The 14,456-nt window shown below is 33.4% G+C and overlaps 1 protein-coding gene across 1 annotated transcript; it reads right to left on the bottom strand.

Moving 5' to 3' along the window:
• Nucleotides 1-1,781: 1,781 nt before the first annotated feature.
• Nucleotides 1,782-14,088, bottom strand: Wdr37 (WD repeat domain 37). Its single transcript, XM_073073807.1, has 9 exons — nucleotides 13,687-14,088; nucleotides 13,462-13,578; nucleotides 12,419-12,610; nucleotides 11,178-11,350; nucleotides 8,295-8,526; nucleotides 7,155-7,293; nucleotides 6,681-6,750; nucleotides 6,018-6,194; nucleotides 1,782-5,093 (listed from the first exon to the last, which is right to left on the bottom strand). The coding sequence occupies exons 1-9, from the start codon at nucleotides 13,862-13,864 to the stop codon at nucleotides 4,968-4,970; spliced, it is 1,404 nt and encodes a 467-aa protein (XP_072929908.1). The 5' UTR covers nucleotides 13,865-14,088; the 3' UTR covers nucleotides 1,782-4,967.
• Between the last annotated feature and the right edge of the window lie 368 nt (nucleotides 14,089-14,456).

The following is a 14,456-nucleotide window of genomic DNA, read 5'->3' as shown; positions in this document are numbered from 1 at the left end:
ACAAATCAACCAAAATGGGTTCATAAACGGCGAAGTTATCCACGAACAAACATAAAGAAAACAAAGCTCGAATTGAGAAACCTCCTCCTTTCATGAAGTCGGTTAAAAAGGGATATTATTTGCTATTAGGGTGCTATGATAGCGGATAACTTTAGGAATAGGTCGACATTAAAATAAAATCCAATCAATAATTCACCATTTATATATTTCATACCACAACTGGCATAACAAAAATACGATGATCTCATAATAACGTCAATTACACGATTATTAGTAATAAGATGGATGTATTATGCTAGTTTTAAACAGACATCACAATATTATATAGTACAATAATCAAGGTAATAAATTAAATAAAAAAGTGACATAAGTAATGCATGTTAGATCAATAGGTCAAATTAATAATAAATTGTTTATATTCTCTTTCACTTCCTAATTATTTTTCTAGAAGTTTCTTTCTGCGCTGTAAATTCAGGTTTAAATTACGTTGTTTAAACATTGAAAGAAAATACAGTTAAAAAGCTACATGTCCTAGATTTTTCCATGTTCGTAAAGATTTTCCAGCATTCTGGATTCATACGAACAGGGGAGATTCACGCCGTTATAAGGGAAGAAAAGAGTTGATAGTGAGGACATTTTTCCATAACTTTGTAAGTACATTAAAAAGCTAAAGGAAGGTGATTAAAGTACTAAACTGTTTACTTAGTTATTAATTATTACGGTTGGTGTGTTATTGTCCGCGCCAAACTGCTAGTCCGCTCTGAAGTTGTTGCGGGCAGGTGTAGTCACACAATTTACTATGGCGACGCGACTCATTTCTATATTCAAAGTGGACTAGCAGTTTCGCGCGGACTATACTCAAACTCAACTAAGTTACTGCAAACAACCTACTTTTAAAATACGAAACTTTATTTATATATATTTTATATATTTATTGTATTCAACAACGACAATTGAGTAAGCCCTTTTAAATACAATATGATATTGATTTATTTCACACAAATATAATAGTTACTAATTTATTACAAGATTAATGCGATTTTAAGCAATAAGAGATTACCAGTCATTGGCGTAACTATTATAACATGTCACATACTAAGCGTAGTAACACTAGATAATGAGCCAGCACTCTTATACGTGATTGTAGGAGCATCTTGTTCTCACTTCCCAAGTCTGCTTCCAGGTCCAGTTTGAGATATTAATAGTCTTTTCTTTGTATCTATAATGGTAAAATTAGAAGCAATTCCGGTGATAGTTACGCCTGCTTGAAGTACTGCATTTCACTTACAAAGGTTCCAATGCAGGAGGCACCAACTTCGTGCAAAAATAATGTTCAATATCTACACCCTGCACACGGATATTTTAAGAGAGGCCAGCTCTTAGATTATTTTAGACTGTGTAGTGCAGACCCCAATCAGAGTACATATCAAGTAAAGTGTAAAGAGTAAAATCTTAAAGAGGTACTAGAAAATACTGCTTGATGAAATTACGCTACTACTGCAGGCTACTGTCCCGCAAGTTACGCCAATGATAGGCATCTTTATATATGAACCTGTGACCTGTCTCGGATTGTACCTAATACACGGATATTATAATTATTTAGTATTTTAATCTTTATTGAACATGTTACAAAGTTTCGAAGCATGGAGATAAACAGAATGAGATACAACTGTACAATACAAAATATAGTAGAAATAAAAGATGACCCTAGTTTTGATCTTTGGTTTTTAATCAAATCGTTGCTTGACTAGGGGAAGGTGCAGCTGAACTGTCTGTTATTCACTCGTGTACTTAAAGATATGTCGAGATAAAATGGAAGTCATTATAGTTAATCATCAACACTTATACCTAATGTACATAATATTATAACGTATTTAATATAATCAATATATAAAAGTAGAGTAACTTAGAATATAAAAATATACAGCGTGGTTATTGCCGCACTTGGATCTGTGATGTATTCTATGTAGAACAGGCTCTACTTGAAGCCAATCATGAACAAATGCGTTGCCTTCTGATAGTCGCCTCATATATAAGTCAGTCGGCATCCTCACACTTCTTACTGGAACGCAAGACCTTCACGCGATAGGCGCTTCACGGAATTCAACAAGGGGGGTCGGTGGTACCTCCCAAGGACTATTATATAGATAAGCAGAGTTTAATAAGATTGGTTTAGATACTCAGATATTTGCATTTGCAAATACGTTATATATTTTTATATTCAAAGTTGTACAAATAAGATACAGTTTTAATATTGTGAGATTACTGTTGTTATTTACGGCATTGCATTAAAAGCCTAATCGGCTGGATTTGGGTGCAAATATTTCCATTCGCAATCAAATAAAGTGCTATATAAAAGCATCGCCTCTAATGTAATACGAAATAATAGGAAGTAATAGCTTTTAAAAATCACAAAACAAATATAATATATTTAAGTATAATGAGACCAGTGATACCTTAACCTGGCGAATTAATTATATTATATGCAAAGTAATGCAGCGTGTTATAAACCTTAAAATATTAACGCATGAAGGATGAATATCAATTTGACTACTAAATCACACCTACAATCAAATTTAAAACCACCCATATGGCCCAAATCTAAGCTAATATTCAGAGCGTAGTGTGCCGGGGGCGGCACTTTTTACGGCGCGGCAAAATCTTACAAATAACGGTTTTTTCGTATTATACAATTTGCTTTTCCTACATGAGAAGTTGACGACCTTAAAAGCTCAATTTACGCGCCCAGGTGACACTTTTAGAGGACGGCAAACTTAAGAGGGTTTTTTCCCAGACTTATGTCTGACTGAATAGTTTCTATTCACCGCATTATTTATTCTTAGGACGTCTCTAACGCCATCCTAGTCTTATAGAGGGCGGCAAATACTACTTCCGCCCCGAGTGGATGGAAATCACACTACGCCACTGCTAATAATAGTTATAATACACATCACCAACAACCTATGTTAATTAAATAGCAATTATGAATATACGTATGTTTTTATGAACAAATCTTAAATAGCTTAAAAACATCAATAAACTTTTAAAGCCAACAATGCGATAATAAATTTTAAACAACAATCATCATGATATTTGTGCAAGGATTTTAGACCGCGAAGTATAATATATATAGACCACTAACTAATCAAAATAATTATATTTGTTTATACAATATATTTTCAGATGTACTCGAGATGTCTATAAACAATTACAGTTTTGAATATGTTGATCTACTCATGGTTTTCATTACTAAAACGATTCAATATTTTATTTAAACATTAGCCAAAGGTCATTAATTATTAAATGAACATATCTATTTCTCTAATTAATCTACATTAGAACACCAAACAGTCTAATATTACAACAATTCACTTTTGTATTACACACTGTGAGTCGATGAAAGAAAGTTTAGAAAATTGTAGATAAAATGAAAAAGCTACTTTGATGACAAAAAAAATAGTTGCATTTTTTAGAACCTAAATGATTTTTTCAATATCTGACAACTATGGAATTAAAATTGTGAAATGTGTAAATTTGGTTTTGTATGTTTGTACAAAATACGTATAATGTGTACTATTTTTCTTATTTAAATAAAATATTTTCTACTCACAGTGGCTTAAACTCTTTAAAGTATATGTTTGATATTACCACTTTGGGCAATAATGTTCCACTAATTCATTATAGTTTTATCTCATACAATTATTGATTTCGTAAATGTTTTGATGAAATATCGATTCAGTGGCGAATGTAATAAAATATATCTCTATTATTGATTTCAGAAAAATATTTTTATATATGTCTACACGGATACAATAAGATCGTACATTATTTATTTATTATTATTAAATCTGGTTCCACGGTTTGACCTAAGGGTGAAATACTTGTTGTCAATGAAAAATAATTTTCAATATCTATTTAAAACTATTGTCGTTGATTTTCATTGAATAATTCCCTAAAATTAGCAGAATAATGTGATATGTACAGATTCTTTGCGATATATTTCTTTAGATTTAAAACATGCTACTGTAACTGTTAGTCTATCCTATACACTAGGAACCATGAACCCAAAATGTGGAGCAAGTCTTATATATAATATAAACATAATCCCTAGTATGGATGTATTGAGAGCTCTGATCTGAAAATGGATTTTTCATACATACTTTTGTCTGTTTGTGCATGTGATCTATCCATGCGAGATTATTTAAGACTTGGATAAAAGACGACACCTTGCCGTAGTTCACGTAATGATTTAAATGATATATAATCGTCCTCTTTAAATGTAAATAGAGTTATACGATTTTTAACAATCTATTAGTCTATTAAATACATGATGGATATTTTACAAACAATCCGATGTGAGGTCATCACGTTCAGGTCTCAAGTTATCGCGCATGGGTAGTTTAAACTAATCAATTATTCTCTTACAACAATTATTCATCATCATCAAATTATTTTATAAGAACTCATGTAATGCAGATGGAATCCTTCTCGTTTGAGGTGTATCAGTCATTGTTTTGTATATAAAAATGAACCATTTCGTCTTATTCACCGTCCAACCAGTCTCTTATAACTGTCCTGCATGAATCGTAAACAATAGGCTAGTTGAAATAATTAATAATTCTGCGGCAATCACATAAAAAAATGTATATTTTTTTGTGACGGAAAATTACAATTTCTTTGTGTTTTTCTTGAACTGATGTAAACGTTTATTGTAGCGCTAACGTTTATAGTATTTGTGCTATGACGTCGTTCAATTTGTGAAGTACTGAAATAAATAAAAACTGTAGTATATTATTTTGATATGAGTCAACTAGCCTATTGAAAACAACAAATTACACCCAAAGTGGCTCGCATAACAATATTCTACTCTACTTACGACCTAAAATCAAACGTGGAACCGACTTAATCTTTTGGATCAACCAGTGTCACAACGGCTTCACTGTCGGTGCACTGTTTGTGTGGTACTCTCAGTTCTCCTTCGAGGGTTGAATGGACCAGCCGAGGATGCGGCGGTCAAAGCCGCAGCTGAAGAAGTTGATGCTTGACGATATGTCCTCCGCCCATGACACTGATGTCACCATGCGCCGGTGGCCCTGAGGTGATTAAAGAATTACTTGACTTAATTATTGTTTAGAATTACTTGACAAGAATTACAGGAATGGTCATGATCACAAATTTTAAAATCCCCTTCTATAATGTAGGTAAAATGTCTACTAATTCCAAAAATCGTATTATTTCGGCAATGAATACAGTATTAACGAGAATAATAACATTTCTAAAACAAAGTTAAGTCTAAGTGCGAAATCGCTCGAGGATGTCATGACTTTGGCAAGTGACGTCACGCTTCGATGTCCCATAGAAAAGTTCAAGCAATATGATGACACGCCAGAAAAAAAATGACGTCATTTCGCCCCCGATTAGCGTTTTAGACAAGATGGTCCACTGCAGTTTTTATACTTTTATTTTATTGAAAATAATCATAAATTTTATAAAAACTGGGTAATTTTTGAGAATCCTTTCAACATATTGTTTATACTTAAATTATATATTCTTTGATTTTAAATACTATCATCATGCCCATTATCAACGAAAATCTAAGTTTTTTTGCCGTAGACAAAAAATTGAACACGTTATAATACTGAGATCTCTTTTTTTTTTTTTTTTTTATAATATAAGAGTAGCAGACGAGCATGCAGTCCACCTGATGGTAAGTGGCTACTGCCGCCCATGGACATTTGTAATCAACCCCAGATAGGATTAGATATTCCTACCTGAGGTCGGCAACAGATGCGCCGCTACCCCTGAGGACTAAGCTGGAACGCCTCGGAAGTCTGTCTCCCTTACCACACCCTTCAAACCGGAACACAGCAGCGCCTAACACTGCTGTTATTAGGTAGAAATAGGTGTGGCGGTGGTGCCGCCGGAGTCGAACCACAAAGGGTTCTACCACCTTCAAACTACTACGTCACCGGCATTGATTTACAAACATTTAAATAACTTAATGATTTATAACCCACCTGTCGACTAGACCTCGGCAGTCTCGCGAGCCGCTGTCCCTGCAGGTCGAAGATCCGCACCTGGCGGTTGTCGTGGGGGATCGCTATGAGCCCCCCGCTGCTCACACCCACGCGGTTCACCGACGAGTCCGAGCGTATCGTGGCTAGAGCTGATCGCATGTTGCGGACGTCCCATACCTACGAATTTAATTTAATTTAATAATATATATGTTTATTTATTCAGTTTTATACACAGTAGTGTTAAGGCTTGATATTCGACCAAAGCTGTTGAACTCTAAAACATTTTGTAATTCGTGCGCTTGCGGCACGTCCGCCTCTCGCCGTTGCCGAAGTAAGACTGACTGGAGGTAAGCGGTAAGTTGCAATCTCACATTTATTATACAATGTGCGGGAAGTACACCACAGTAAGTAGCATATAGCCTACTCAATAAATACATAATTGATATCTTCAATTTTTTAAATGATAACTTTAGCTTGTCAATGCTACCAAACAAGGAAAAAGAAAATCAGTTGACTAACAAAAGTAGAAAGGGTCCTTAACTATTTTGTGTTACCTTATATAAAATATATTTGTATATACATGTATCTTCGAGTTACTCAAGAAAAAAATGCATACATGATTAATTGATTATGATAATTTTTACGTCATAATATTATATTTACCTTGACGGAACGGTCATCTGAACCTGAGACTACTTTATCTTCACGCGTGAAGACAGCGGATGTGACACTCCTGAGAGCAAAAAACAAAACAATATTTTCAATCTACTTTACGTTACTATTGTATAAATGTAAAATCAGGCCGGGGGCACCACCGCCAAACCTATTCTTGCCTAATAAAAACAGTGTTAAGCGCAACAGTGTTAACAAAGTAATCTGTTCTTTTTTTTAGGGTGTGGCAAGGAAAACTAATCTGAGGCGTTTACATTTAGTCCTTAGGAGAACCAATGCATTTGTGGCCAATTTCTGGTAGGAATATACTTCTATCCGGGTTTAGTCACAGATGTCCATATATGCGGCAGTAGCCACTATCATCAGTCTAGTTACATCTAGTCCATTTAACGATAAGCCAGGTACAGCTCGTTTACTATTTTAATATTAAAGAACAAAACTCAATGTCAGGTCACTCATACGTACTCAGTGTGCCCCTGGAAGACGGAGACGGAATGTATGGGCTCGCGGAAGTCCCACAGGCGGAAGGTGGTGTCGCGGGACGCCGTCACAACGAGCCGTGAGCTGTGGTGCGCAGACGCGTGGGTTAGCTCGTGGTCGTGACCTGGAAGAACAAATGACCCAGTTTATTAGCCATATTCTTAATGTTTTGGTACATACAAGTATACATGGTGAAAATATGTATTTTCTTCAACATTTTTCTTTTCCTTTCATTTGTCACATAACATTATTTCGTAGAATTTGATCCTTATAAGCGACACTATCAGATAGTGGAATAATATAGAGGGTGTATTTTTTTTCAAAATGAACTCGTTCGATTCCCGGTTAAGGAAAGAGATATTTTCAAAAACTAATGATGCAGTTTTGATTTTTATTAAATACCGGCCTCGTAACTCCTTTCAGCATTTTCGCTAATCCTTATAGTTTCGGATTTGACCCTGAAGGCCTATTTGAAAAATTCACCCTGTATACTCGTCAAAGTACGCTTGATACGAAAGACTCGTGAGCTGCATATGTAAATTATATCGTGGGTTCTGTTTGTATACGTGCTGCTCCTACGCCGCATGAGTTCAATCGGTTTGAATGATGCGCGCATTCTGAAAGTTGTAGTTAAAGATACGCATCAAACAGGCGCCGTAATTATTCGCACGTGGCGCGTTGCAACGTATTCGTGGCGCATTCGCCAGATTTGTACATTTATGGTTTGTCAAATATTATATACATTTTATTATACTACATTTATGTAATATATTGTTATATATTACATAAATATAGTACTTTAACACATAGGCTGAGTACAGGGTTGGATAAAGTATAGCTTGCCAAATAATACCTTTTATATTAGTGAGAGTAGAACGTCAAAATTCCTTAAACGGGGCTGTAAATATATCAAGCGTCAATCATATTTAGTTCACATAATATAGAAGAAAACATGCATGTAGTCCATGATAAGTGCCTTCTGCCATCCATACCTGTGATCAACCCCAGATAAGATATTTCCTCGGGTATGTTGCTACCCCTTACGACAAAGTTGGAACGCATCGTTGGGCTTTGTCATATTTCTGCTTGGTCATATTCCGAAAAAGTTGTATATCAGTAACCCACCAGTAAGTATCTGCAAGCAGTCCCCAGTCTCCACATCGTACAGGCTGGCGGTGCGGTCCCACGAGGCGGTGATGACGTGGTCACCGCCCGCGAGCCAGTCGGCGGCCACCACCACGCCCACGTGGCCAGTCAGCTCCGTCAGCGGCGTGCGGAGCACTTCGGGACGCTCGCCACCCTCGCCGAGACTCTCCTCACCACCACCTTCCAATTCCTCTTCGGAGGATTGGCCCCGCTGGGAAAAAACATTATTTTGTTTGATTTATGTAAACTTCCTATATTTTTAGGGTTCCGTACCCAAAGTATAGAAACGGGACCCTATTTGTTGTTTCATATAACTAAGCTTGTTGACAATAATAAAATTGCTTCATAAAAATAAGTAAAAAATAATGAATATTTGGTGGTATGGAACTCTGTGTGCGAGTTCGACTTGCACTTGGCCAATTATTCTCATTATGTCTACACATAGCGAATAAGTAGGGCAGGAGAGTTTTGCGTTGTCTACGCGCTATGTATGATTATGGTGTAGCGAATGATAACTTGTCAAAAATGCGCTGTTGTCTATATCTTGAATTTATTATTTTACGTCTATATTAATAATCAACCTATCCAATTTTTGCTTACCAAAGATCTACTTGTTGAAATGTTTTACGAAGTAATTAGGCATACCAGTGCAATAATAACATTTTTAATATTATTCTCTCTTCATTACATAAAAATGGCTCTTATATTCGAGCAATTAATTGGACCTATTTTCAAAGGACTTAGAAGAGATTCTAGAGATGTAGGTTTTTTTTACCTCGGCAATATGTAATTATTACGTAAAAAAAAAACTACGCAATTAACGCAGATTGCATGCAAGTTGAGATGAGCAAGATAGGATGTTTAACGTAATATAGTATTTCTAATTATCACCGCAATTTTTGAAGATATTTGCAAGCTCATGGTCAAGGTTACAGTAAGTATTTACGTATTAACACACAAGCGAATAATACAAACAATAAAAACATGTTTACGAAACATGACCATAAAAAGAATTGAAGTAATTTACAATTGCGAAAACAAGTTCCCCGCAGAAAAAACTCAATGAATAATGAAGAATGGATATTTCACTGTTTATAATGCTGAATTTCATAACAATGCACTGTACGTCGTAAACCAACACATTGATTTTATTTACGGTACTTGTAACAAACAAAAAACATATTTTTTGTCTTGTTTTAGCTCACCCCAAAACGGCTGTAGTTAGCTGATATTAAAAAGAGTAACTTAGGCTACGTTTATTGGAGAAAAATAATTAGGAGTCTAAGCAAATAAAGGCATGAAATCTCCGTAGTATATGGGTACTTCACAATTTTATACGCAGGTTAAACCACGTAGAACAGCTCGTAAAGATTAGTATAATAGTCAATCTTAGTAACTAATCTATTTAAAAGCAGTCCTACTAATTGCTTTCACAGTATCGTAAAATGTTTGACTAAGCATTTTCATTGTCAAACACAAAATGATGTAAGTTATGAGTACGAGAAGATAAATTCACTCTGTTTAATCTACTAGCCCAGGGGTTGGCAACATGCGGTTCGCGACCCACATGCGGCCCTTTCGATGTGAAGCTGCGGCTCTTTAGTTCCATACGAAAATATCATTTAATTTATAAAATAAATCGTTCATACAAGTTACATAGTAAAGTTTAAATTTTCTCTTTGAATAACTATGCAAAGTCATGGCTTTGTTGATCATTGAATTTGTTTGCTCAAGTATTTGTTATTGTAGAAAGTTAGTGTTCTAAGTAAATGTTAAATTGTTTAAATTTTTTACTTAAATATTTTTAGCTAATAAACACTACTTATGTATGTAGGAATAAATAGATATTTTTCTTATGAATAGAAATATTAGTGTTTTTTGGGTCAAAAAACTTTATTTGTTCAAGTACTATTTACTGTTGGCGAGAAAAAAAAATGTTTCTTTACAAAACTTTGAAATTTTGTAAACTGTTATTTTTGACTCTTCCAATTAAAAAGGTTGCCGACGCCTGTACTAGCCAAACAAAGGGTTTACAGGTTCCGACTAGATATATCAAGTGTATTCTATTGCCTGCACTAACTGAATTGCACTTGTTAGAACTAACTCTAATTATCTGGTTACCTAATGACTAGACGCTTATTGTCTAGTATCCTGTGTTTTAACAATCATTTCAAACCTTACTATATAAATGAGAATGTGAGTTTCTGAATGTTACGCTTTCACGCCTTAACTATATAACCGGTTGTCGTGAAATTTTATACACACATTGTCTGGGTTTCAGAGAAGACCTTTAAACATAAAAAAGTACCGAGGGATAGATAAAAGTATATGAATGCGAGTAAAGCCGCAGGTAAATCCAGTAATGAATATTGCTTTACGACAAAAAGTTGCCAATGGAACTGGAGATATTCTCACTCAGTTGGCATTCCTTTGTACAGTTTTCTTACACACATTGCATTCAAATATAACATTATTCCATTTTTTTGTTGGATTTTGATACAAAGTCCTCAATTTTGGGATTGTTGAAAAGGTACAATTCATTAAAATGAAAAACAAATTCAAAATAAATTCACATAAAATTTAAATATTTTTGTATAATTAGTTTCAAGAATAAGGAAAAATATTGCAATTCCAAATGGCATTTTCGTGTATTTCTGCACCTATATAGAGATATATAAGAAAGAGATTTTTAGGTAGAAATAGCTTAATATTCAATTACAATAAACCTAATATATAACAACTAATATTTGTATTTTGGCAATTTTAAATTAAACATAATGTATCAATCAATCAACCACCCAAGGTAATGTAAAATATCAGTCCAGTAAAGGTAAGGTAAAAACCAAGATTAAGTAAACTTACAGGCAAATCCCAGTTGACAGCAGCCTGCCAGACATGAGCGGTGTTGTCTCCGCTACTGGTGAGGGCAATGTCTCTGGACGGGTGGAATCTGATGGAGTTCACTGACCCCGTGTGTCCTGTGTACTGGAGAAGACATTTACCCCATTCCACACTCCAGACACAGGCTGTGTGATCTATAAATTAATGGAAACACTTTATTGATTTCTGATTAATTTTAAAATTACATTGGTTTATTTGTAAGCAATCTTAGATATGCTAGTAAATCTGTGTAACAAAAAACAATGTCAGATTAGGTAACATATTCATGGGACTTCATCATCATCATTTAATAAACATAATTTGGTTTGAGTGGTGTAAATTTGGCGTTCATTTAAAAAACATAAGTATAATAATTACTAACACTTGTACTCAGACAGGTTTTTAGTTTTTACAATAATTTCTATAAAAAAATTAAACTTCCTTACATATTTATATTTAGGAAACAATATAAAGGTTCCAGTAATTTTCAAGAATTATACAATAAAGATATTTTTTTGTATTCAAATCCGGTAATTTATTCTGTGCAAATAATAACGAATATATACAAAATTAACACCAATTTTCCTTGTTGAATATGAACTTTATATTTAATAAATCTTTAAAAATTATAAAGTTACTCTTTAGCATTGGAACAAGTATTATGTAATACCTTGCTTATATAGAATGCCATAGAAAAATGTAATGAGATCAATTAAAGGTAGTTATTATTCTACTTACAGATTGTTATACAGAGAGATATAACTATAGGACAATTATATACACATTGTCACATGAACATAATTATGTGCATGATGTGGATGTCATGTTGGATAATATAATTAATAACACAAAGTAATATTAAAATAATTTGCTTAAGGAGACTTAAAGCAAAAAATATTAACAACATTTTTGATGAGGTTATCATCATTGAAATGAATTCCATAAGATTTGCAATATACATTTGCAGCTTCAAATTTACGAAACTAGTACATATATTTAAAGTAAGCATGATAATCATAGCTAAGCCTATATTACTATATTAAGCAATAAATATGCTATTCTTGCTAATCTATAAATTATGTCAAATGAATTACTTAATTTTTATCCTCCACAACCTATTGTTTGGTTATATTTCGCGTGATTCCCATACCTAGTGTGATATTTATAGATGACCCCTAAGCCAATTATGGGTAGTTAGTAGACTATATTAGAAATTAACTCACCCGCTGAAGCTGTACCAATAAGTAACTGTCCAGGCCTGGCTGAGGACACATCCCAGATGCCATCCTTGTGGCCGGTGAACTCCCTCACCAGCTGGCAGTTGTATGTGGGTGCCTTGAAACTAGACACTATCTTGCTAGTCTGAACCCTCAGCTTGTGGCTGGCTTTCACTTTTTGTGAGTTGTTTTGGGATACTGTAAAAAGAAATTTAGTACTAGAACTCTGTTTATTTTAGTGATGCAACGGATAGCAGTTTGACTGGATATTGGAAATCCGTTTATTTACTACTTGATCATTTTGCTGCACAAATCATTTAACTCTATCAGTCACATAAAAATTTATATGTGTTTGAAAGTGTTTTCAAGCATTATTTCTATTTATTATTGTGATATACTTTTAGATGAAAGCTACATCTGCATTCATGTTATTTACACTACTTATGTGAAATTACATTATAAAAATAACAAAAAAATATATGCAATGAATTGCAAACCTCGACATATAATTTTATGGAGTTAATTCATTTGTGCAGCAATCATTAATGGTGCAATTAATTAAATTTTTCTTATAAATCAAGATAGATTGACCACCAATTTCCAGTTTCAATACATAATATGTCTGTCAAAAATTGGTATTACAACATTCACCCAAAACATTTGTTATAAAATTGTGAAAGTAAATTAGCAAAAGTTGTGAATCATTTGCATATTATGATTGCAAATGTGAATGTTAGCTGCAACCACATTTTTTAATTAGAGACCATGCACATTTATCAATAAAATATAACAAATTGATATTCTGATTTTAAAAATTACTTTTAAAAATGACATTGATTATAATTGAAACAATATAATGAATTGTGATTATGTATGTGTGAATAAATGAATGTTTAACATTTTCTTTGTATAAATATTTACAATTATAATCATTTTCTTTTGTTCATTTAGTTCATTATATTATAAATTTGTTAACATTTATTTTATATTTTCTCAAGTAATAAATTATGTACATACCACATAATATTAGTAGTAAACATGGTACTCACATTTTACTTTAGAATTCTTGCCTGAAGTTTCAAATTCTATGTAGTCCAGATTCTGTTTGTCTCCCGCGTAACTCTCTCTTTCAAGTTTCTCACTAAGAATGTCTATTTTCTCTTGAACTAAAACAAAACAATACATATACATACATACATTTTTTTGAGTAATGTAACGAAAAATACAATTTTCAAACCGTGCAATCGATTTTAAAACAAAAGGAAAACACTTACGATTTAAGTTTTCAGTATAAAGAAGGTCAAATTCTTTTTCGATTTGAGAAAACAGTTCGTGTAATCGACATCTGAATACTGGGGGGATAGATGTCTCAGAGTCCTCCATTTTAAGGTAATTGGGCATCCCATCAGAGCCTTCCGTGAGTGCCTGTAGTCTTCGCTTACTAGATTTCATGGTAGCAGACCGAGACCAACTACTAAGGAAGATCTTGATCACCTATCACATTACATTGCACTATTGTTCTCTTTGAATCCAATACACGTTTTTCAATATTTATATTCAAAGTTATAATTATGAACTATTTATAAACTTTAAATAGCTTCGCAGAGCAATTTATGGATTTTAAGCCCACACGAAGAAAATACTCAACAAAAATATTTTTTAGGATGACAGTCAAGTGTCATATGTTTTTTTTTGTGGTATAGTAACTTTTTTAATAACACGGTCAATAGTACTACTCGGGTAACACCATATTTAAGAACGCTCAGAAAAATTAAGTAATAATAAAGTATTCTGATATAAAAGTTAATATATATTATTAGAAAACTAAAATGCAAAAAAAAATCTTATGCATTTTTTATGTAAATAATTTTTATTTTGATTAATTTCATATGAAAAAAGTAAGGTTAACATGAAAACCGTAGTAAAAATCGAAGAGTATAGTACTGAGTATATATACCTGTGTACCTATATAACAACTTCGATTAGTTTAGGAATTCATCGCCTAAAATACTTTCATTTCACCATACCGAATTTAAAATCTAAT

Source organism: Epargyreus clarus, unplaced genomic scaffold (genome assembly GCF_041222505.1).
Source record: "Epargyreus clarus isolate Ecla_fem2 unplaced genomic scaffold, WU_Ecla_fem_2.2 ptg000006l, whole genome shotgun sequence".
NCBI lineage: Eukaryota > Metazoa > Arthropoda > Insecta > Lepidoptera > Hesperiidae > Epargyreus > Epargyreus clarus.
Note: the sequence above shows the minus strand (reverse complement) of the source record. Positions and strands in the feature narration are given on the sequence as shown.